The sequence below is a fragment of the Ostrinia furnacalis genome, unplaced genomic scaffold (genome assembly GCF_004193835.3).
Source record: "Ostrinia furnacalis isolate ACB-3 unplaced genomic scaffold, ASM419383v2 OfSCF4779, whole genome shotgun sequence".
In the NCBI taxonomy this organism is placed as follows: Eukaryota; Metazoa; Arthropoda; class Insecta; order Lepidoptera; family Crambidae; genus Ostrinia; species Ostrinia furnacalis.
In genome coordinates, this window is record NW_021135018.1 from 537,488 (window position 1) to 559,913 (window position 22,426).

The 22,426-nt window shown below is 36.6% G+C and overlaps 1 protein-coding gene across 2 annotated transcripts in view; it reads right to left on the reverse strand.

The window, feature by feature from the left end:
- Nucleotides 1–22,426, reverse strand: part of LOC114359978 (neural-cadherin) — a 99,663-nt gene that overhangs the window by 61,214 nt on the left and 16,023 nt on the right. For both annotated transcript variants that reach the window (XM_028314526.1, XM_028314527.1), the window contains exon 2: nt 18,879–19,022. In XM_028314526.1, coding sequence (XP_028170327.1) covers nt 18,879–19,022 — 144 coding nt within the window. The remainder of the gene's footprint in view (nt 1–18,878; nt 19,023–22,426) is intronic.

Below are 22,426 nucleotides of genomic sequence, written 5' to 3' on the forward strand. Positions count from 1 at the left end.
ATTTACGGTTATAACCGTAAATATCTCGAAAATGTAACAAAGTGAAAATGTTTTCGAATATACAGAAAGTGAATTCTATCTGTTTCTAATCTGGCGGATCGGTTAAGACGCTTTTAATAATGTGTTTGCCTTGTACATGATTGTGTCGGGGATAATCCAGCTTACAGATTAATAGAACGACGGTTCGCCGCGGCTCGGATGAAGCAAAGACCAAGAACACGATTCAAAGCAAAACCACGGTAACAATATACGGGTAGATACGAAACTGCGGCTCCGAACACCTTATTCCGCCTCACGAACCCACGCTACGTTTTTATGCTTATTCGTTTCCTACTCAAATATAAATAATACGTAAATATACGTGTAGTAAGGTAAATAAAACTGTTACGACTCATAAAATGAAGATGGGAGTACTTTTTTGTAAAAGATACATCGTGTTAGTCATCCTATAAAAGCAACTAATGCTGAGTATACTCAGGCAACGAAGAAGTTACATTACGTAAAACTTTATATTATTGAAATACACAATTAAATGGAAATTATTTCAAACTCTTGCCAAATAATGTCAACAATGCACACTACGATGTAGCAGCTCCTCGTAGCCGCTCCGCCAGCTCGTATAAATAAACGTAGCAATACGTAGCACCGTAGCGCCCTCGTAGCACTACTACGCTACTTCACTTTTGCGAAGCGCCGACTTTCTTAACGGAAAGTCTTCAATAAGCATCTCCGGAAATATCGGTAGAATTTCGAATAACAAAAGAGACCTATACAAGCGGACGTTTATTATTTATTTGAAAATTGCGAACCATTTTAATGGAAAGCTTATCAAATGATGTAGGTTTAATATTTCGCGTTCAAAACAGCGATTAAATTATAAGAAACTGCCCTGAAGTATAGATTTTAAAAGAACGAACAGGTTTCAATAATTATAGACCTATATTGCATGCAAGGAAGAAGTTTATTACTGCACACAATTACCTTCGAGAAACTACATCTGATGTGGGTCTTCAAGAACTAGTTATGCCAGTAATAAAACCACGACAAAACCGCCTTCAAACTAACAACAAATTTAATCAGAAGAAAATATAGAGGACGTAAAAAATAAAGTTTCCAAGTCGGGACGGCTTGACAGCAAGAGTTGTGGAAGCGAGTGCGGCTGCCGACCCACCACATCGCGCGAGTTAAACTCCTTATTGAGTTCATCATGGAATTACATCGTTCCGCTGATTTCAACAAACTTCAGCTATAAGAAAAAAACAAATTAAATTGAACCACCCTAAAGTTCTTCACTTAGTATAATGCGTAAGTTCAAAATTAAGTTACATTGTTCAGCGAGTCTCAGAACGAAATCATAATGTAATTTGTCAAGTGTCGAGAGGAATGTACTTACAGGGGCTTGGCACATAAGTTGCCACGTTACGGTTTCAAGAGCGGATCCCAAAGCGCAGAAAGGCGGTAATCGCGTAATCCTAGCCTATCGTGTTAAAATATTCTGAGTACATTTTCTAGTGAATTAAAGGACAGAAATCAGTCACCAAATGATCAAAGGAGTTACCGTCACACTAAACGAGTTAAGGTGTGCGATACGTGAGGCGTTTGCGAAGCGTCAAATTTCAATTTCGGAGCCAAGCCAACAAACATGGTATTCAGTATCTGTGGCTTGGCTGTGTGGTCAACCACAATCAGTCTTATATAGTTAGACTAGTATAGTTAGATATCTGGCTCGTCATCCTTGTAAGTGCTCTCAGTATGTTATGGTACGAGTAATTACTCTCAAGCGTTTGAGCATGCTTTGAAACTTGACGAGATACGAGTACGTCATGCATATTACACAATATGTTTTCCTATGAAGTTGAAGATGTAATAAAATGAGCACTCTAACTTACTGAATTTCGTGTTCCATTATGCAGCAATATTAAATATCTTAAGGGTTTACATGCACAATGGCGAGTATTAACTAAAGTGCTTTTCGCATCGCGGTATCCGTTAAATGCGATCGCTGCTTGAAGCTCACACAAGAATGCTCTGAAAGCTGCCAAGCTTATCCACACATGGATCTATCAATGACAACACGGTTTGCATGAATAAACCTGTAGGGCGAACGCAGCTTATAATAGATATTTCGCATTTTAATACCGGACGGTACTTGTTATTAATACCGGTATTATGATTTGTTTTGACGCCCGCCGAGCTGTGGGCGAGTTTGGTGTGTAGAGTCCTAATACATAGTACTTATTTGTTTAGAACTTTACACTATGAAATGAAATAGTCACATCTCTGAAAGCTGGAATTCGCTAGCTTTATTGAATATTCTAATGCTAGTGTAGTGCATCCGTAATTATCATTTTGTGGAAAGAAAACAGAACCGAATTTATGGAGAAAATGCGGGCCAGCGAAATTATATTTGTAAAGTAGCGCCAATTTCATTTTCCGAGGAACAATCGTTGTTTTGCGTTGGAATGTCGCCGCTAATAGGAATATCTGCTTTTCTGCGTATTGAATTACTTTGTATCAAGTTATTACATACGGTAAATAATGGTACACGTGTATAATATAAACGTGAGTATTCTATACTTTAACTGGTTTATTATATCCAGTCTTTTACGATTACCACGAAAACGACGACTGTTTGTATTTGAGAAACACCGCAATTTTCGTGTTACCAATTAAAAGGGACTTGTTAAAGTTTCAATATGCTTTACATAATGGCGTCAATTAATAAAGAAATTATTAAATTACCTACTGGTACAAACTGTTTACTTAGATGAGGAACTTAAACAGAAAATAATTTCTTCCTTGTAGTTGGATTTTAGTTAGGTGTAACTGTTTTTAATGAATAGGTACGTAGCGGCGTAGTTTAGCACGTTTCTCTCAATACACTCTATTAAAACTTATGCGAGTATACTCCAACATGTGCAAATTACACAATATGTAGGTACTCTATCAAAACGTTTAACTTCATAAAAAATACCATATCACAACGTGATTGAATATTTTCTCACATTTAAGAACCGCTTAATTTCTTTTTATGACACCGCCATCGTTTCTGCTTGGAAGTTTACTAACGATGTTGTTATCACCCACAATCCATTGGAATTGGTCTCCAGGGGGCTTTCCCGAAACGTTATTATGTTTTGGGTTCCAGGCGGAACCTTCGGAACCTTTTTTCAAGCCATGAATCGTGCCAATCGAAGGCTGTTCTAGGTCAACCATTCTTTATGCCACGATCTAAAGACAGTAGTTCTACTGACTTATCTTGTTTTTACACTTTAGCAGTTCAAACAATTTTTATGCATCAAAGGGGGAGAAGTCACGGACAGAAGCTAATATTGTTTACCCTTTCACACATAATATCAATGGCCAAATGACGGGCATGTCGCGCAAAAACACAAACCTAAACATTTTCTATCCCAAATATGAATAGACCGTTTGTTTTTACGCAAATGCCAAACAGCGACCTTATGATGTTGGCATTATTCTGTACAATAGAAATGTATATTCAGTTGTGCGAACGAACATTGCCATTATTATAATAATATCAAGGCTTATTATGTAAGTATAATTGCAAATATTGTATTATTATCCAGCAAAAGATCTTTTATTTTATGAACATTTTATACCGTCCAATTTACTAACGAGTTTATTTATTTCTAATGGCTTGACGACATCGTACCGAAGGTTTTTTAAGCTTCAATAAAATCGCTGTTTTTGTTTCATTAATTAAAATAATGAAGACTCCCCGCTGAGCAATATCGGATAGTTGACGGAGGAACACGACGCTTACACAATAACTTGTCGTGCTCGTGCTACCGCCGGCCAAGTTAAAGTCAATAAGCCACAGAATATTGCATCGGGTTCCTCCAAAGTGGACCTTAGGTATCAGCAACATAGGATATATTGCATTGGTCGGCCTGCCAGTCGCCGGTTCGTAAACATTTGGGATGTAGTTTAGGATGAGGTCGGCAGGATAATTTTCTCGTGCACAATTTTGGCTCGAAGACAGAACGGTAACTACTATAAGATGGACGACAGTATATTTTATCCTACCAGTTGAACATGTCTGTCCGTGGTTTACTACGGCCATTTTCTTTAGTGCGGGCTATTTATCCAGAGAAACTCAGTTTTATACTCTTGAGTGAAAATAATACTTATTTATTCACGAACAAAAGTAACAAGCATTTTCTTCTAGACACCCACAGTGTAAATGGAGATATACAAATAATAATATGTATTTATAAATTGAAACAAAAAAGCAATGTGGCTGAGAACTGAATCTTATACGGTTTCAAGTTCGAAGTAGCCGTTAATACACAATTTCAAATCGCAGATTAAATAAAATACAAAGTTTTTACTTACTTACTTACTACGTAAATAATGCGTATATATTCGTGTCGCTATTTACTTATTGGAATAATATGTCATTACCATTGATAAATCTGAATGTAAAACGTGCTCATGTACGTTTGCAATCATCGCTGCCGTGGTTTTGAATGAATTTCCCGACATTTAAATTCAAACTTTGAACTCTATCTGAACAGCAAGCTTTTAAAGGCACTATCGATCGAGGCCATTGTCCACAACCTGCTTGCCCATGAATACAACTTCAAAATAAAGACATAATCCAAACAAATAATTGACGTCTGAACCTTTACTAAAAATCTACGGGCAAAGTTGTATCATTGTCCTTTATAGATTTTAGCGCCCATTACTTTTATACTTTTGGCTTTATCCACAACATAGTGGCGAAAGGGAATAAGTTAGAAAGACGTATCGCGGTCCCCTGAGAGGTGGTGGTCAACGGGAATAATCGAGTGGGCGCGGACAGGCGCGATCGCGCCGCGTCGCAGCGAATTAGCGCGACAATCACTCATCGTGACGTCACAGGCCGCTTGACCCCGCCCGATGCAATTAATGGAGAACTATTTACCCTCACACTGATCTCGAACTCAAGCTGACCTGGATGTAAGCTCAAAGCGATTAAACGCCAATGGTAATTAGCCAACTCCGTAAAACTCTTTTTGCTCATGTGCAGCCAATATAAATGTACTTATACCTATCTAACATTCACTTTGTAAAATCGGAAAAGCTTTTGTTATAAAATTGTGAAGCGAAAGAATTGAAAAGGGAAAGGCAAACATCTGAAAACAAGGACAAAAAACGTTTTTTATTTCATTTGCTTAAAGGTCCCGGGATTATAATTATTAATTGCCACTCTCTGTTAAGCTTTAAAGGACCGGCAAAAAAAGACAAATGGATACATTAAATTACTCCATATAGCTTTTAACGTGCTGGCGACGGCGACGATTTGAGCACATAAGTGGACGGAGGCACTGAGCGATTTATCAAGCATTTTGGGGGAGTTTCCTTAATTTATTCCGTTGTTAGCCGCGGTTGACGTGGTTTTATCTTCCATTAGTGGCGGGCGCGGGCACACTGTACATAATCGCGCAAGTTTAAGACGAAACCAGCTATTACACGAGACACGCTCGCTTGGGTGCTTTTATTGATGAACGTTAGTCACGACCTAAAATGGTTTAACCTCTCAAGTATTGCAAGATTCATAATGATTTTATTCACATAGAAACGAAACTAAGTTACCTACTCTAATAACTCTAATAGAAATGTCTACTCAGTATAGGTTAAGACAGCTGGAAATGAACGATTAGACAAGTCGATCTTACTAAGCGTGACATGTTTAATATTATGTTTACCAACATGTAATAGTCTTAACGTGAATATTACTAGTCAATCAACGAGACATGTAGCAAAGCGTTAGAATCAATAGACGGTAGTGTCTGCCAAACCGCCGCACTCGATAAATTACGATTTAAGAGTCCCTCTGTAATTGATAGGCTGTGATTGCACGCTGTTCAGAACGCTCCAGGGAATGAATGTACAGGCGGCGGCACATCTACCTTAATACAGTAGCATCTTGTGTACTTGTAATACAAGTCATTTTGCATATTTTATATGTAGGTGACGGTGAGTAGAATCACTAAAATGATTTCCATATTATACAGGAATTTAAAAACTGAATTGTATTTAAATGCCGGATTCGATTTCTGTGACAGAATAAAGCAAACTGAATTTCACCCTTAACCACATAGCTTTTATTTGAATTTTACGCAACAAAGGATATTTTTATACATTTTTAATTAAGAAAATGGTTGGACATATTAATCCATTTTAATAATGTACCTACTTTAAAGTTCACATTCGTGTACACTTATAAGAAAAACGGCTTTTAGGCACGAAATCTAATTAGGATGCTCGATAGTACACGCGCTCCTGATTTATAGCATTAATTTAAAGACACCCGTAGATCAGAAAATCGAGTCGTCTTACGCGCTTTTATTAAAAAAATGATATATTTGCTTTCTCAAGTATGCAAAGACACGTTGATGGATGGGAAGGTACCGTTTTACGGGGAAAATTACAGACTTTTCCTATATTAAAATTCGAGCATACCTCAGCGATAAGTGTACTAAAATGACTCAAGACGGCCTAGTCAGTCAGGTGGAACGCATTAAATAAACTAAAAAGTTCGATTCAGCCAAATAAAAAAGCAAATAAGGTTTTTAAACCTGGATCATTATAGATAAATAAGTGAAATCATCAAAAACATAATAATACCATTAGGCTAATCCCATTTACCGTATGGTGTTAAATCCGCCACGCTTGTGGCTCTACCGGCACCGTTCATCTAGCAAATATAATTTAATCCCCCAGAAATGTAGGTTTATGGTGGCTGTTATATAACTTTTTTTACTACGAGAATAAAGATTCAAATAGAGCTCTTCAATCAAAGTTCCATCATAAAGTTTGTTTATGTTCAATATTATTTATTGTTTATTATCTTCAGATCTATTTAACACATAATAATAGAGACGTGTTTTTGGGTTATACGCTCACCGTTACCAAGTTGTAAAGCAAGATAAATAGGCCAGTGTGCTTACCATGAGTTTACGTTAGGTGTCAAAAAAATCTATGAAGATTTTATTTCTTGAAAGTAGCCGCCAGAGGCGCTGTACAATATGTCATACATTTAATGTAATTTTTTACGCAGTCGCTAGCGAGCACACCTTACGTAAACTCATGGTAAGCACACAGATCCAAGAATTGTTCATTTGTAACATAATTCTAATCACTGTAAGCTTAACTGTGATATTGTTATATGAAAAGGCAAAGAAATAAGCGAGAATTTAATCCCGATGATCGATGTTGGCAGCAATAAGATATAAGAAAGAAAAACGGGTTATCGTTTCACGTGTGACAAGCGGTTCGCGTGCTCCGAGCAGACAGTGGTAATAACCAATTGTACATTTATATTAATTAATTACAGTAGACGTGAGACCATCGGACCCGTGTGCAGTAATTAATGTGCCGGCGATAATGGCAGTTATGCCGGCGGAGATGGTCATCAATAACCCCGCAATCTTGACTCTACTCATTTATTCAAAGCCGCGTCGTTTTTGGGGATCCCATTCCGAATATAACAATTTGCGAGCGCGAGGATTCCAAATGCTTTTAGAATATTGATCGGTCAATCCAATACATTGTTGTTTTATACTGGGTGGCGCAAAAGTACTGGCACTAAAGAAAATACTTTTTTTTTTTATATGACATTTTCTGTCATTTTTTTGTTGAAAATTGTGTAGTGAACAAATGTAAAATACACTGAAAATAAACATGGACCGTTTTACTCCCCAAGAACGTGGAATAATTGTGTCAATTTTCTTACGGACGCTTTTCCAGGTCGAGTTATCTCTCGTTTTGGCGATTTGCCTTGGCCTGCAAGATCACCCGATCTGACCAGTCCAGACTTCTTTCTTTGGGGTTTTTTGAAATCTCGGGTGTATGTGAACAAGCCATAGACTCTCGCAGCTCTAAAAGAAAACATTCGTCAAGAAATAACGAACATATCGCAGGAAGTGTTACGGCAAGTTATGCAAAATGTCATAAATAGGGCTCAAATGTGTATCAACTCTGGAGGTCACCATTTAAAAGACATCATTTTTAAATCCTAATGGTACGAAATTTAATGGCACAAATATAAATTTAAAAAACCTAAATCTAGTTTTCTAATTTGGAAAAAATGTTATAGCTGAACCAAATAGGGTCTTTACTTTTGCGCCACCCAGTACAACTTAAGCCTTCAAAAAAGAGGATTTAGTGCAGCATTTTTGACAGGTATTTTTGCGTACACCGATTTCACTTTGATAGCTTACTGGCACAATAACGCTAAAAGCAAAGCACTTAGAATAAATATTTCCGTTCCGTATTAGTTATTTCTTCAACAGCCAGTACCAGACCAACCTTGGACGTAAAATTCTCACAAAACTACCTCCTGCTTATTTCATCCAGTCACTGTCAGTCAGTTTTTACAGTATGGGTCTGGTATGGTCTTTTGTTAAGCATTACAAACTTCTCACGATAAAAAGTCGAATAGAGATCCCTCTTTTTCTTTACTCAGATAAACCAAAAGACTAAAGAACCCTTGGAAAAGGGGCGGATTCGTTCTTGCACTGTATTGTTATTACGATAAGGTTAGCAGTCGACGCTAGTCATTTGTTTTAGCCCATTGTTTACCCGGGAAAATGAAACGTCGCTCGCCTAATAGGCGCGGCTAGACAGAACCAGAGCTAATGCTCGCCTTAACAACATAATAATTAGACTTAAGAGAATTTATAATAGTTTCAGTTTTGACAAAGACGTGAATTATGTTAAATGTTCTCAAGTTGCCTACAACGAGGTTCGGGTCGAATGTCGCGACTGTAAATTTGATATCAGCTAATAAACCGTTAATACAGCTTTACGGTATTCTAAGAACGATTAATTGAGGTGCTTCAACAGGTCGTGGCTTTAATGTAGCGTTAATTTGCGCGTAAAAAGGCTATCACAGGTATCCAACGGCTGTCAATTACTAATTATCAAGGTGTTCGCAAGATTACGGCCGTGAGCGGTGGGCAATCAATTGTTCAGTGGAAGTAATCTCCATTCGTTAGGCTAACGAGCGCGATGTAACTGCGCGGATCTGCCGATCTAGTCCACTTACTGCCAGACGTCCTGTTAAATGACGCGACACATTGTTGCTTGAGACCGTTATTATCTAATTATTCTAAGGCGTCTGCCACTCAGAACAGTTGAATAGCTTATTTATTTCAGAGCCAAAGACTGAAGCAATTTGGGAATTTATAAGCGCCTGATGGGATCGGTTAATCTTATATACTTTCCTAATATTTTCCAAATTGGTGCTTAGGACCACTGACGGACTCTTTATTATCTTTGCCAATGCTAAGAATGAAGTAAATTAGGTTCGTAAGTACCTGTGTCCATGTTTGGCGTCTCAGATTATCATTTTATTACTTATCATCAAAATGCATTAATAAACTTTTATTAAAAACAGAATTTACATTTCATGTCACAAATCACAAAGCTCCGCAAAAAGCTGTATCACACAGCTGGACTAAAAAGCCAACAAAATCCTTCTTTCCTTCTAAGACGAGGTGACATTTTTCATTTCGTGGACCCACTTTTTATCGGGGGACGTTCTGATCCCACCTGTGAGGTGTCAAAGCCGACCGCTGGTCCTTTGGTGTAATCATAAAAAGTTACAGCTCTTGTATTTATGTTTACAGTAGGTGTATAGGGACACCGTATATGTGTGTCCCATTTTTGGGCCCAAAGCCAAAGCAAACACCAGCTCGGATTACATATTATTAGCAAGTAAGTAGATACGATTTTGTATTTTTCTTTTAAACGATATACTTAGATTTAATTCCACGAAGCGCTTTTTGTTCTTATTTGTGTCGATATTTTTTATGAAAAGTAATAACTGAGAGCATTTTCGGTCATGGACCTCTAATATCTTAAGTGTAACCTAAAGCATTTCCAGTTAGTGCGCTATTTCATAAACTTCTGGTAATTTAAAAGGAGGCCTACAAAGGGGAAGTTTTCCCAACTAAAGGGACCTCCAATAGCTCCTGGATTAATGACAGGCAGTTTGGAAATAATCAAATAAAGTCCTTCTAATCCTTTTACTATTTATGAAGCAAATAAACGTCTTTAGTGCCGAAATATCAAACGAGAACTGTTACTAAATATTGTATTTATTGAGTGAGTAATTAACAAAGTGCTAAGGAATGAGAAAGTTCTTGGAAACGATTTTACTATTACTACGCTGTTGATTAGTCTGACTGAATAAGTACCTACACTAGTTTATTCCCACGTATTCGCTCCGCTCGCTTATATGTAGGCACCTATTTCGATTAGTTACAGAACGTATTTATCACATATCCTACGATTCAAACCAATAATTCAAATTCAATACAAGAATACAAGATACCAACATCAACTTCCATCCATAAAGTTAAGACAAGTCTAAAAGGGCAAAAGTAGGACCGAATTCTATATTAACAAGGTACCAAACACGTTAAATTAGTATAGTAGTGATAAACAAGCATGTTCACGAGTTCTTTTGCATTTGTAGTATAAATTACAATATACTTACTTAGTCTGTATTTCACTTTCACTGAGATAGGTGAAACAATCCTCATTCACCCAAAAGGCAGTCATATCGTAATTTGACAGACAAAGTAGGTATACGACGTACGCCATCTTTTATCACACTAACTATGTAACTACGAAGAATATCCAAAGAGAACAAACAATAAAAGTTGAAATTACATTAGTGTTAAACAATGTGGTTAATGGCAACCATATTTGCTCAAATAACTACAGAACACGTTACTAGTTTAACAAGTTCGCAGATAGAACTGAATAATTGTTAATCATAGAACTACGGTATTACGGGTATTGCAGGACGGACACACTGATTACGATTCCGATGATATTGCCTTCCAATTAACCCTTTATCGGGTGGTGAATCGATGCTACGTTATTGTGAACTTTCAGCAGGCGATATAAGGTTCAAATCGAATGAAAATGATTTTTCTCTGTAATGGTTGAACGTGCATACCATCAGAAACACAAAGGTAATTCAGGAAATCGATAATTCAAAAACCGATATATTACGCTGTTTCAGGCTCTAAAGGATATCGATCACCTCCGGGACCTGTGGTCTCTAATGCCACTTGGTGTCCAAACCAATTAAACTCCAAGAATATTCATTACTTGTTTGCTTTTGACAGCACAATAGATTCCATGCTACTTCAGTTAAATGGAAATACATTGTTGCACTAACTATCGAGCGAGAAATCTTTGTTGGTTATAACGCGAAACTAAGTTGCTTTTAGTGACACCACCGCGCTATAACCGTTATAAAATATTTATTGTATCACTACACTAACTATGAAAATGAACAGAGAGCGTAATTTATACTGCAACATAAACATTGCTGCAAGATACGGTAGTGGAGTTGGAATACGATAAAAATCTAATTTGTCACGAATTGCGTTGCGGTTGTAGGTGTGCTGTGTTCGCGCTTAATTTTATTGTGGGATTGAATAGGGGGTTGTTGTTTTAAAACGGGGTTGAATCAGGGTGCTCCAGAGACATCTGTCGACGACGCTTGGAGATTTTAATACGTACGGATAAGAAAATAGCGGCAAAGACCTCGGGGCGCTCGCGCTCGCGCGGGGCACAGACGTTCGCAGCATAACGAATGGCAACGAGTCAAATTAAAAGCGCATTGTGATATTTATGTAGGAATACGCTTTTGTACTTACACAAAATGAACAAAACTGTCTTAATACTAATAAAAATGAATAAAATGCGACTGAGCATTATACAGTACCTAAAACAGTGGTTTAAAAAGACCATTTAGGTAGTTTACTTTCTCATCCTGCCATTATATAAACAGAACTCCATTAATATTAAAATAGAAAACTGGAACATAATATATCTCTCCAGCACGACAAGCGATCATGCCTTCTGGTAATTTATAACGCCGCGGTGCGTACACGACATAACGTCGTATATCCTTCCCGCTATAAAATAATAGAATGTGTAAGGCACTGTTTCATACCCGAAACAGCTGTCACTGTTGTGTTTAGAAGTAAGTACTTGGCCCTTTATGGCCACGTCGGGTCGAACACAATCGTAGGTACACCTTTGAGTTATAAGCGCACGTAGTAAGCATGTATGATTTCATATTCTGTTTGAGACGAAGTTAAAGGGTCAGGACAAAACGTTTAATTAGATAATGTTTTGTGGGCCATGTTAGGAATTAAAATAGTGTAGAGATACCCCGTTACATGTTAATGGCTGAAGTTAACACGTGCCTCAATTTATAGTTTATTTGATGGCTATTTATATTTGTAATTAGACGCGTAGAAGTAAGAGTATAATAATTTCCGATCGTATTTAACGTGTATATTTTATCCAATCTATCGTTGTCCTTCAAGTCAACATATGTAGTGGATAAAACAGATACTTGAAATAGCTATGAAAGGGCAATGTCATTTACAAAAGGTAATATTAATATTACCCACACAATGAAGACGTTCAGTTTAAATTGTATTTGGATTCCTGAAAGTAATTTTATCTGATCGATTTTTTAATACAATCGTTTATGGGTAAACCATTGACATTTTCTTACAAATTTATTAATAGGGGAGAAAGAAAAAATATATTTTTAGAGGATAAAGGCGGATGAATATAATGGAAGATTGAAAATTCCGACTGGCCGTAACATAAGTGGGGGTGCTCTAGTCGCTTGAACAAGATTCCACCTTTCCATAAGTTCGCCGGCGTCGAGTAGAATTTATAACTTCCCTAAAAGGACCCTCTAGCTTGTTCTTACATCAATTATAGCAATAGTAATATCATAAAGCAAGTTTACGATAGTTCACAGATCAATAAATAAACAATGTTTTATTCCAAACAACTGTTCCGGGATAATCAATTTAGACTTAGCCGTTACATTAGTTAACTGAATTCTTGGACCAAATTCGAATTTAATTGATTGATACAAATACTTTAGGCAGATCTCCTTACGGCAGTGGTTGCGATACAAAGGGCCCTTTGTTGAACTCAAGTTGGGGAACTAATTATTAGACTAAACTAAAATAGAATTTGAAGAATCTTTTATCTTTTACTTGAAACTTATGTTAAACTTATGAGTAGGTAATTCTATTGAGTGTCTTTGAAGTTTAAATTGATTTAATGATTGTCATAATCATTGTTTTCACAGCATCAATTTATTGCGATTGCAAGAGGTAGTAGACATAGGCAAATGTGTAATAGTGTTGTGGGCAAAATGTGAAATTCCTTCTGTATTAAAGTTTGCTTTTTCGAAAACATTTTTGTGCACTCGTTATGCATTCACCGAAATATATGGCTATCCTGCGTCAAAAAACTCAATTTCATTATCGGGCAGCGGCCGGTAAAAACAAACGGCGGGACAGCTACGACCTAAAAAGATTTACGATGTAGTAAGAGAATATTTTATTACACTTTCCATTTCCAAAATACATAGACCTCGAAATAAAATAAAGTACTAGTTCTCCGAGGTAGTATCTTCAGACGTCCGAGAATTCTCCTTCATAACAGATTGCCGAAGCAAAAGCTTCATTTAAAGTATTACCTACCTTGAGTTAATTATATTAGAAACTCTGGGAGAATTTGCGACTGTAATGTCATTATGAAAAGGTACAGGAAAGGTTGGGAGTTTAATAAGGCGAAGGTTGAGGGGCGCGTTGGTGGCGGAGGCGAAATTCCCTGATATAATGTATCGTAGCAACTGTGCAAAGTCATCGATCAAGCGCTTAGCACGGCGAGGCACTGGCGTCCATATATCTGTACCACGGCGTCGGGGCGTGTTTCCAACTTTCAATTAACAACCCCAAGAAAAAAGTCGTAGAGAACTCCGAGCCAAGGAAATACGGCTTCAAGCTATAACTGGATGGAAAAGTAGTTCTTTGATGTTGTTCAGCTGTTTCCTTCCACTTTACCACACAGGAACTCCTAAGGAAATGGTATTTTAAACACGCATACAAAAGGTATATTGAAATATTACGAGTACCTAAAGCAGTAGATCTTAAAGGCCAAACGTAGAGCGCAAATCATATTTACAATCAATATTCTCAACCGCAAGCGAGTAACATGAGTGGAAAATTAATAAAATGCACTGGAAAGTTAAACACGTTTCATACGATATTGCATTTACGCAAGAAAATGATCGCGCGAGTAAATATTGAGCTGACATCATAGACATATTGAGGTTACCGAAGTAAACGAGGTGCAAGATACAGTGACACCGCGCTAAGAGCGTGTGCAATATGTGCTATATTGAAAGTCAACGAGACGTGTAGATGGTCTTTCAATTATGGGAGTGCAGGGTGAAGCTGCAAATCTCGTGTCAGCACAATGGATACACGTTCATTTTCGGCGCTTCGTGAAGCCGTAAAAGTTTTCTGCAACTTGTACATGTGCCAAACTGTTCCTCAAGCCAATGACAATTTGTGAGCTACATTCATAGATAGAATTCATTCAGAAATTTCAAGTAACTTCGAAGTCTCACAACCAACTTTTTTAATAAAACCTCTTTGTCTTTGTATGAAGAAAATTTTAACTGTATTCTCCTTATTATGAAGCGAAAATTGTTCTACATTTACTTTAGAAAGTAGCCCTAAAGGAGGGAAATGATGCAATCGCACCCAACATAATAAGTAAATCGATTTCGTTTTAACACCCTGTACCAATTTTTGCATAGAAATTAGAATAATTAAAATCACAGCGGAAACTCGAACTACGTCTTCAAAGAAAACGGACAAAGCGACTCTATACAAAGGACCCGAACAATGGCATAGAAAATAAATACTCTATACAATACATTTCGCCAATAGCTTTTTGTTGTACATTAATATTTTTGTATCATGAAGATTAGCTTAATTTTCAATTGGAGAACGAAAAAGTAATATCGTCGTATTTTTAAAAGCAATACAGGGTTGTCCCAACAATTAAATTGTGGGATGTCGACCGTTAATTCTTTTTGTCACGGTTCATACATTATTTTTTGTGGTATGCGAGAATTGTACCATTGCGGTTTTGTCAGCGACGAGTGTTTCGTTAATATATGGCTGGACAGAAATTCTTTGTTTATTTAAAATTTATCACAGGTGCGCCTTGTTATTTGGCGATATTTTATATTACAGATTCAAAATTTAGTAGTTACATAACTTACTTAATTAGTTTCTACCGCACTTGGTGTCGCCAGTTTGAGATTGAGCTAACACGATAAATACTTCAGCTGACTCCACACACTGCTTGGAATATCTTGGGATTCGCGGTAATTACTTGGAAAATTCTAAAAGCTATGGAATATTATGAATATTTTAGGAGTCACTAAGTGGATGTCGCATAAGAATGGGTTTATGCAATTTTCATGAATATGAATTAAAAATTACATTAGATTCTACTTCTGAAAGCCAGACAAATAAAAATCAGTTTAGGTGGCGCCACATGATTAAAAGCGAGCAGGGAATTTCCTAAATCAGTAAATTTGTCATCCACTGCTACTTAATGGTTGATTACTTGTCAATATTACGTCATAGTGCTCAAAATCTCTTAACGTTTTTCTTCTGTTTTTTTTTATCAACAACATCAAAGAAAAAAGTGTTTTGGTGTGTTCGATAAACACTAATAAATAACCTAAGTATAGTTTTCATAAACTAGTCATATAGCTCATTATTAGTTGTATCCATCAAGTTGGAAACTATGCTGGGTGAACTTAGCCGTTACTTTAGCCTGGAGTAGGTCGAGCCTGGGGACCTGCGTAGTATCTCGCCGAGCCAATATTGTTTCAAGATACTAATTAAACGTAATGAGATATTGTGTATGCTTCGAATACACTCCGTTTGAATCCGAGCTAATATCGCAGAAGCACTTTTAGCATGTAATAGCGTGTTTAAGCAATGAGGCTCGAAATTGCAGTAAACGTTACCATGCATATTTGTATATTTGTTTTAACTCAATTACAATTTGTAATTATAAAAATAATTTTTAATTCTTTGGAGTAGAAAAAGTAGATTATAAATACAATGAATAAACTAAGTTTATCGGCAGTCTTCCACAATTTTTAATTTGATGCTGCATAATGCGCAAATCATGTAAGAAAAAGCAAGTAATAGCAAAAAATATCAGGAACTAGTCCAATGTGAAAAATATTTTTGTGTTGAATAGCACATTTATCGAGGAACGCTTTAGGGTATATAACATCATCCTACAGCCAATAGGGGCGGAGCAGTGAAGAAAAATGTTGCAAAAACTGGAAATATTATTCAAACTATTTTCACGCGTAGTCGCGGGCACAACTAGTAAGTATCTAATATGGCTTCTTATGGCTCTTTAAAGCAATCATAGCAAAGTTACTCAAACTTGGCCACCGCAATATTCAGCAGCAGTGCAGTGCGAGTTTCAAACACCGCGCTATCTCTAATCAATACGATTTGCTAATCGATTTGTGGTCATTATTGTTCTACGATGTGCAGGGTCTAAGTTCTGGATACGACTTCCGTCTAGAAACTATTAACACACATAACACAATAATATTGATTGCTTCATTCCATTCTTCCGTTACGATATTGCTTAGTTACATCTTGCATTATGCTTTCCAGAAGCTATTGATTTGGGTTATTCAATTGTATAAAAATTGCTTTCCATACAATTGGATAATGAGTTGAAAAACATAACCCTCCTTGTTTGTTATTATGATTACCTTACTGAGATTTGTTACTTATGACGTCATCGTGAGCGTATCCATCACTTTAGACTTACTTACTTTTTAATCTAAAGTGAAAAAATATCCGCGCTCTATCGCCGCCATTTCTAACTATTGCAACGAATTATATTCCCTATGCACTTTAATTACTAGCTATTATCTGGTAGGGCGTCTCCTGAGACTGCTACACAGTTTACTCAGCTCTCAAGTCTAATAGGTACCGAACAAGTTGTAATTTAGTATGCAAAATGTATGTGATTTCGCGCGTGATGTACTACGACAAGACGAGCGCGAGACGTACTTCATTTGGACTTTCAAAAGCTCGCTGACAAGGCTTTCTCCGCTGTAATAATATTTAGGAAGGTGTCAAAAGAAGTATTTGTTGAACGATCGTGTTGAGTTGAGTGGTGTTCAATAAACTACCCGGATATTTTCTGCAGACAAAAGTTGGACACAAATGCGTTTTATATCATACAAAATTAGATGTCGTAAGTATCAAAAGTTTACAAAAATAAGGAAATATCCAAAATAATCTGTTCATGAAATGTAGGTATTTGTTGCGTATTTGTAATTTTAACAAGATCGAGGCAATGAAAATGAAAATTATTATTTATTAAATACTAGGAATCTTCTTAAAGCATGTAAATATTTAAACTTCTACACATGTAGCATGGATTCTTAACTCTAGTGTCGATTTATAACTCGAAAGCGCATGCCAAGAATATTTAAGCGCATACTCGTCCTAGTCTTCGACAATGGAATACCGATATACCTACCTACTTATATTTCCATTTCCCAAAACAGCTTACCGTATGTTACACTTTTGCGTAGACCATTTCATAAAATATTCCTAATCTAGTGAAGCTGAAAATGTGGTAAAACGAATTTTAACATCGATTTCAGCTCTAAAACTAAGTTGTAATAAGCTCAAGTAATTCAGGGACATTAAAATAGACGAGTTTCATTCTTATTTAATACAATGACTGATAAATTTGTATTCTGCCCTTTTTATAGTAGCCCATTTACATTTAAATCTGCGAGGGGCTTAAATGGAAACTTTCAGTCTCGCTACATTATCTGCGTGCCTATTCGCTTGTCAGAGTTCTCCAACTTATAATCAGGATAAACTACGATGGATTTGAAAATACCAACTTTACACAAAATTGGAACTTTAATTAATTACGCAACTTATTAAACGACATTGTATTGACAACATCTAATTAAGACGTTAATGCCAACTTATAGAATTAATTAGAGGATCCTATTAGGAAAGAAACGCGCGTTCTTCAGTTGAAAACAAGGTAATGTGATTTCTTGGAAATGAAACGGTAATACTCGTACTTTTCATGATATTCCCACTTTCTCTTACGGTTTCAAGACGCACACGTCTTCATTACTATTACGAGAGGCTATTTGCAGTTTAGTGCCTTTCTTTGTTCCAATGGTCACATTTAGCAAAAACAAATACACAACCTTTGGGTCCGAAACGACGCCGCGACGTTAGAATAATCTCTCTAAAACCGCTACCGTGAGTTACTCGCAGGATCGGGGTTAAGGCGGAACTCGTTATACGTAGCGTTGAACTTAATTGTATACTCCAAAGAATTAGCAGGAGTAATTAATTGAATGCTACTGTTCCAGAACGCCTGGATAACTACGGACACTTTTTTAGATTTCGGATAGCGATAAACTTTATATGCTAATTTAATTTGTACGTTTAAAGCAAATTATGACGAAACTTTTGGTCTAGCATTTGTGCCGTTTTATAAGCCCAGTGAGTCTGCGCTGAAAACCTGTATAGATAGGCACTAAGTTCCAAATATGATTAATTAAGTAATTAAGTAATTAGAGGTCTTATCTAAGATAATGTCTTTGATTGAAATCTACATCAAACGGCTGCGGTATTTGATCATAGACAGTTATTATTTTATATCTGTTTTGTATTTCGTTCATGATTTGAAATTAACAAATCCTTTGAGCATTCAGATTACTCACGTCACGTGTATCTCTGTCGTATCAACGCACCGTTTTCTCAGAAACCAGAGCATAAACGTTGTACGAAGATATTATAGCTTGTTCACCAAGCTTCGTTATTGATATAAAGCTTGTTACTTACAGTCGTGATCTAGCTTGAAGAAGATACAGCTTTAAGTCGTCATATTTGGAACGAAGTGATGTAAAGCTAGGTACTTACATTCGTCGTGATCTTTGGCGGTGACGGTGAGGACGGTGTGTTGGATGTCCTCATTCTCGTCGACCTCCGCCTCATACAGCTCCTTGTCAAAGTACGGAGGGTTGTCATTCTTGTCCGCGATGCCGATACGGATGAATTTTGTCACTATAACAAAAAAAAACTTAGTTTTAGCTACGATTATAAAATATTTAAAATTAAAACATAATATATCTCACTAGTGCTTCTAACATCGCTAAAATGAACCTCCCCAAGGAGCTAAAGACTTTACCGAAGTTCGCTCCTGTTTCAGCTAAACTGAAGCAGTTTCTAACTTTGAATGCACGATATGTGGAAAATCAACTGTTATATTATCAATATTGTTAGCAATTTCGAGAGAATACCTGCAGAGTTGTTTTATCAAGTGTTCGACTAGTACAAACAACAATTTTCAAGATAAAATATCGAGAAGAAAAAGATGTTACGTCTATAAAAATATCGGACACGAACAACGATAATAATTATTAACACAAGAAACGGCAATCTCTTCAATTCGGAAAGATTTATGCTACACAATCTTGAATGAGATGACCCAAATGAGTACTAATCTGAGTGCTTCCGAGGAAGCGTATCGAAAAAAGAAATCTAGACGGAAATTGCTTTCGTTTGAGGCGCTCTTTAACAATGATAAATTAGGGCCCCGCTGGGCTGAATGTCCGGCGACTTTATTAAGTAAGCATACCGTTTATTTTGTACACACTGCGCCAATATAAACCTTCTGCAGTTGACACAAGTCCGTACTAATTTCGCCGCATAGAGGCGGCAGTTCCGCTTTGTGTCGCCTCGGTGGCATCTAAACTACGTTCCCTTATTTCGGCTTCTGTAACGAGTTGGTGACAACAGTCTAGTTCGACGCTAGACTATATTACTATTCAATACTGAACATACTCTGGTTACTAATATTTTCGTAGAAACTGCTTCTACCAACACCAAAGTTCGATTATCAAACTTGTCCATTATCGTCTAGTCTATAGAGCCTGTCGATGTAAATAGTTACAATTAGAACTGATTGAAGATTGTTCCAGAGTTCACAATTTATCGACTAAGTACTTGTCTTCCAAGTTGTCAGGAGTTTGTAGTTTGTAAAGGATTCTTACAGTAATAAATGTACCCAATTAAATTCGAGAATCTCATCACACAAAAAACATTGATTTGACAGCCTTAAAAGAAATGTTTTTCACCGATAAGGATTCATTATACCTACATTTTGTAAATATTTACATTGTTATTTTTCTTTTCATTTCGCTTAAAGCGGACTTGTTTACTTACTGGAATTTCGTCCGGCTCGTGATAAGTAATGATTTTTTAGTAGGTAGCAAGGTACAGCTAATTTTATCTTATTTTCTTTTGTTATATTTAGAGGCAGCAAAAACTCAATAGCTTTCTGACGTAATCCTTAGGAGTTTAATAAGAAGTCAACATCAACAAAAAGTGGTAGCATTATCCGGGCCTTAAAGAAGCATTAGCGGCGGCCATTTGAGGCTAACGCATGTCGCCCCTCTCGGATCAATTTTTAACCACATCCTTGACTTTTGTTTTTCGTCGTAACTCCAAAGTTGGGTCGGTACGGCCATAAAAACTAATCAGCGACGTTAAGCGGTGCCCTAACGACACTGGCAGCGAGTTTTGACAAACACGCGGGGGCCAGTCCCTGTAACTTTAGCGGGACAATTTCGTTACAAAACTCTCCCGACGCTCCAAGTCCCATAAAAATACGTCGACATCTCGTTGTTATAATTAAATAATCCCACAGCGCTAAAATCATTCCGCTCGAAGTTAAGAACACGCTAAGCGCTGGAAAAATGTAGCAAAAATTACGGAGATCCGTAATTAATAAAGTTTTAACAACTTTTACAAATGCCCCTGTTTCTATATTATTTTGTGTTTTATTAAGTTAAACATAATGTCTTTGATAATTATGATGATTATGTTCTTTTGTTAAGATAGATAAAAAATTAACACAAGTAGCTGCTACTTTACTTACTACATTATGTATGTGCCTCTGTTAATAAACAGCAGGACTTGAAGGAAACAAAAGAGTCTTAATTTTTATTGATGTCACAAAGTTAGAAGATGAGGCAATATAAATTGCTTACTTACACATTTTGGCAATTCCATAGGTACAAAAAGTCTTAATAAACGATTCATTACACGAACTGACTTGAAAGTAAAAATAAACAGCAAACGCAAAAATGTGTCGAGATTACGTATAATTTTCCAAACAAACATTGGAAATGCGGGCGTAGTTTTTCATTCAGTAGGTGCCTACGTATGCACTTCGAAAGTTCATTAAAAATTTTCTTTGGAAACAAAGGCTAATTAGCGCGTAACAGAAGCACCGCGCGGCTCTAAAGAAAATTGTTGATTGTATTTGCTTGTTCGCTGTCGGGTGCTTACGCGACAAAGTTTCGCTATCGACGACTATATTAGAACGGCCATTTGAAACTTACGTCAAAGAAAGTATTGCTCAATAGCACCATTGAGCTATGCTAAGTACCTTTCCACTTCAATTAAGCACTGGAAGAGTTAAAGCGACTGCTAATTTGAAAGCATCAAAATGAAATAAGAGCAAAAAGATTTGGCACTACGTCAGATTCATTATTTTTATGGCCAAAAGATCGTGAGATTTGCTTCATTTTGATAGGATTTATGCATTCCAACGAAAATATCATAGCTAAAATTTGAACTGACAAAATAGCTGAAACATTGCCAGGAAAAATATCATAGTCTATAGGTAATTCATACGGCGTAATTGTTGTGTGAGATAAGAGATAAAAGCAATTAAATGAATTATTACTACGACCACACATTCTATATTGGGAGAATATGGTTAATAAGCTGTTATTCTAGTCGTTTATTCGATTATTTTAGCCTAATCTGTGCAGAGTTTGATATGTTTGTGTTTGACCAATCGCGCAAGTATTAACATTAGTATTCCCCGTGCAGGGTAATCAAATACACCGCTACGGCTCCGTAACGAGGCTATATACAAACATCTATGCCGATCTACGCGATCGAGATACAAAATCAACCAGCTACTCGAAATCGATACATTCTTGTCTAAGCACCTAAGTTGGTAGATAGCATGAGTTATAGTATAAAGTCGACGAAGTTTCATGGAACTTGCAATAGTGATAGGTAAAGCTAGGAAAAGGTCACGGGATACTTTTCATTCCGATTAAACATTGTGCTCCCGAGGGAAGAGCGATAAAAGTATTTTGTGAGCTGAAGGTAGTAGTCAAGTGCGGGATATGTTTTTAAGTTTTAAAAGATACTGCTTCTTGGAATCTTCTTTACCTACATTTTTACACAAGCAAAATAATTGATGGATAGGAGACGACGATGTTTTGTGGAGGAAGAAATTTATAAACAACAAAAATACTGTTTCAGGAGTTTGTAGTCGCATTAAAATACATGATGTATTTATAACGTTTTCTGTGTGGGAACACAGGAATTGGGTAATATGTTTGAATGAATAACTCATTATTTTCAAAGAAATACGGAGCTTTGCC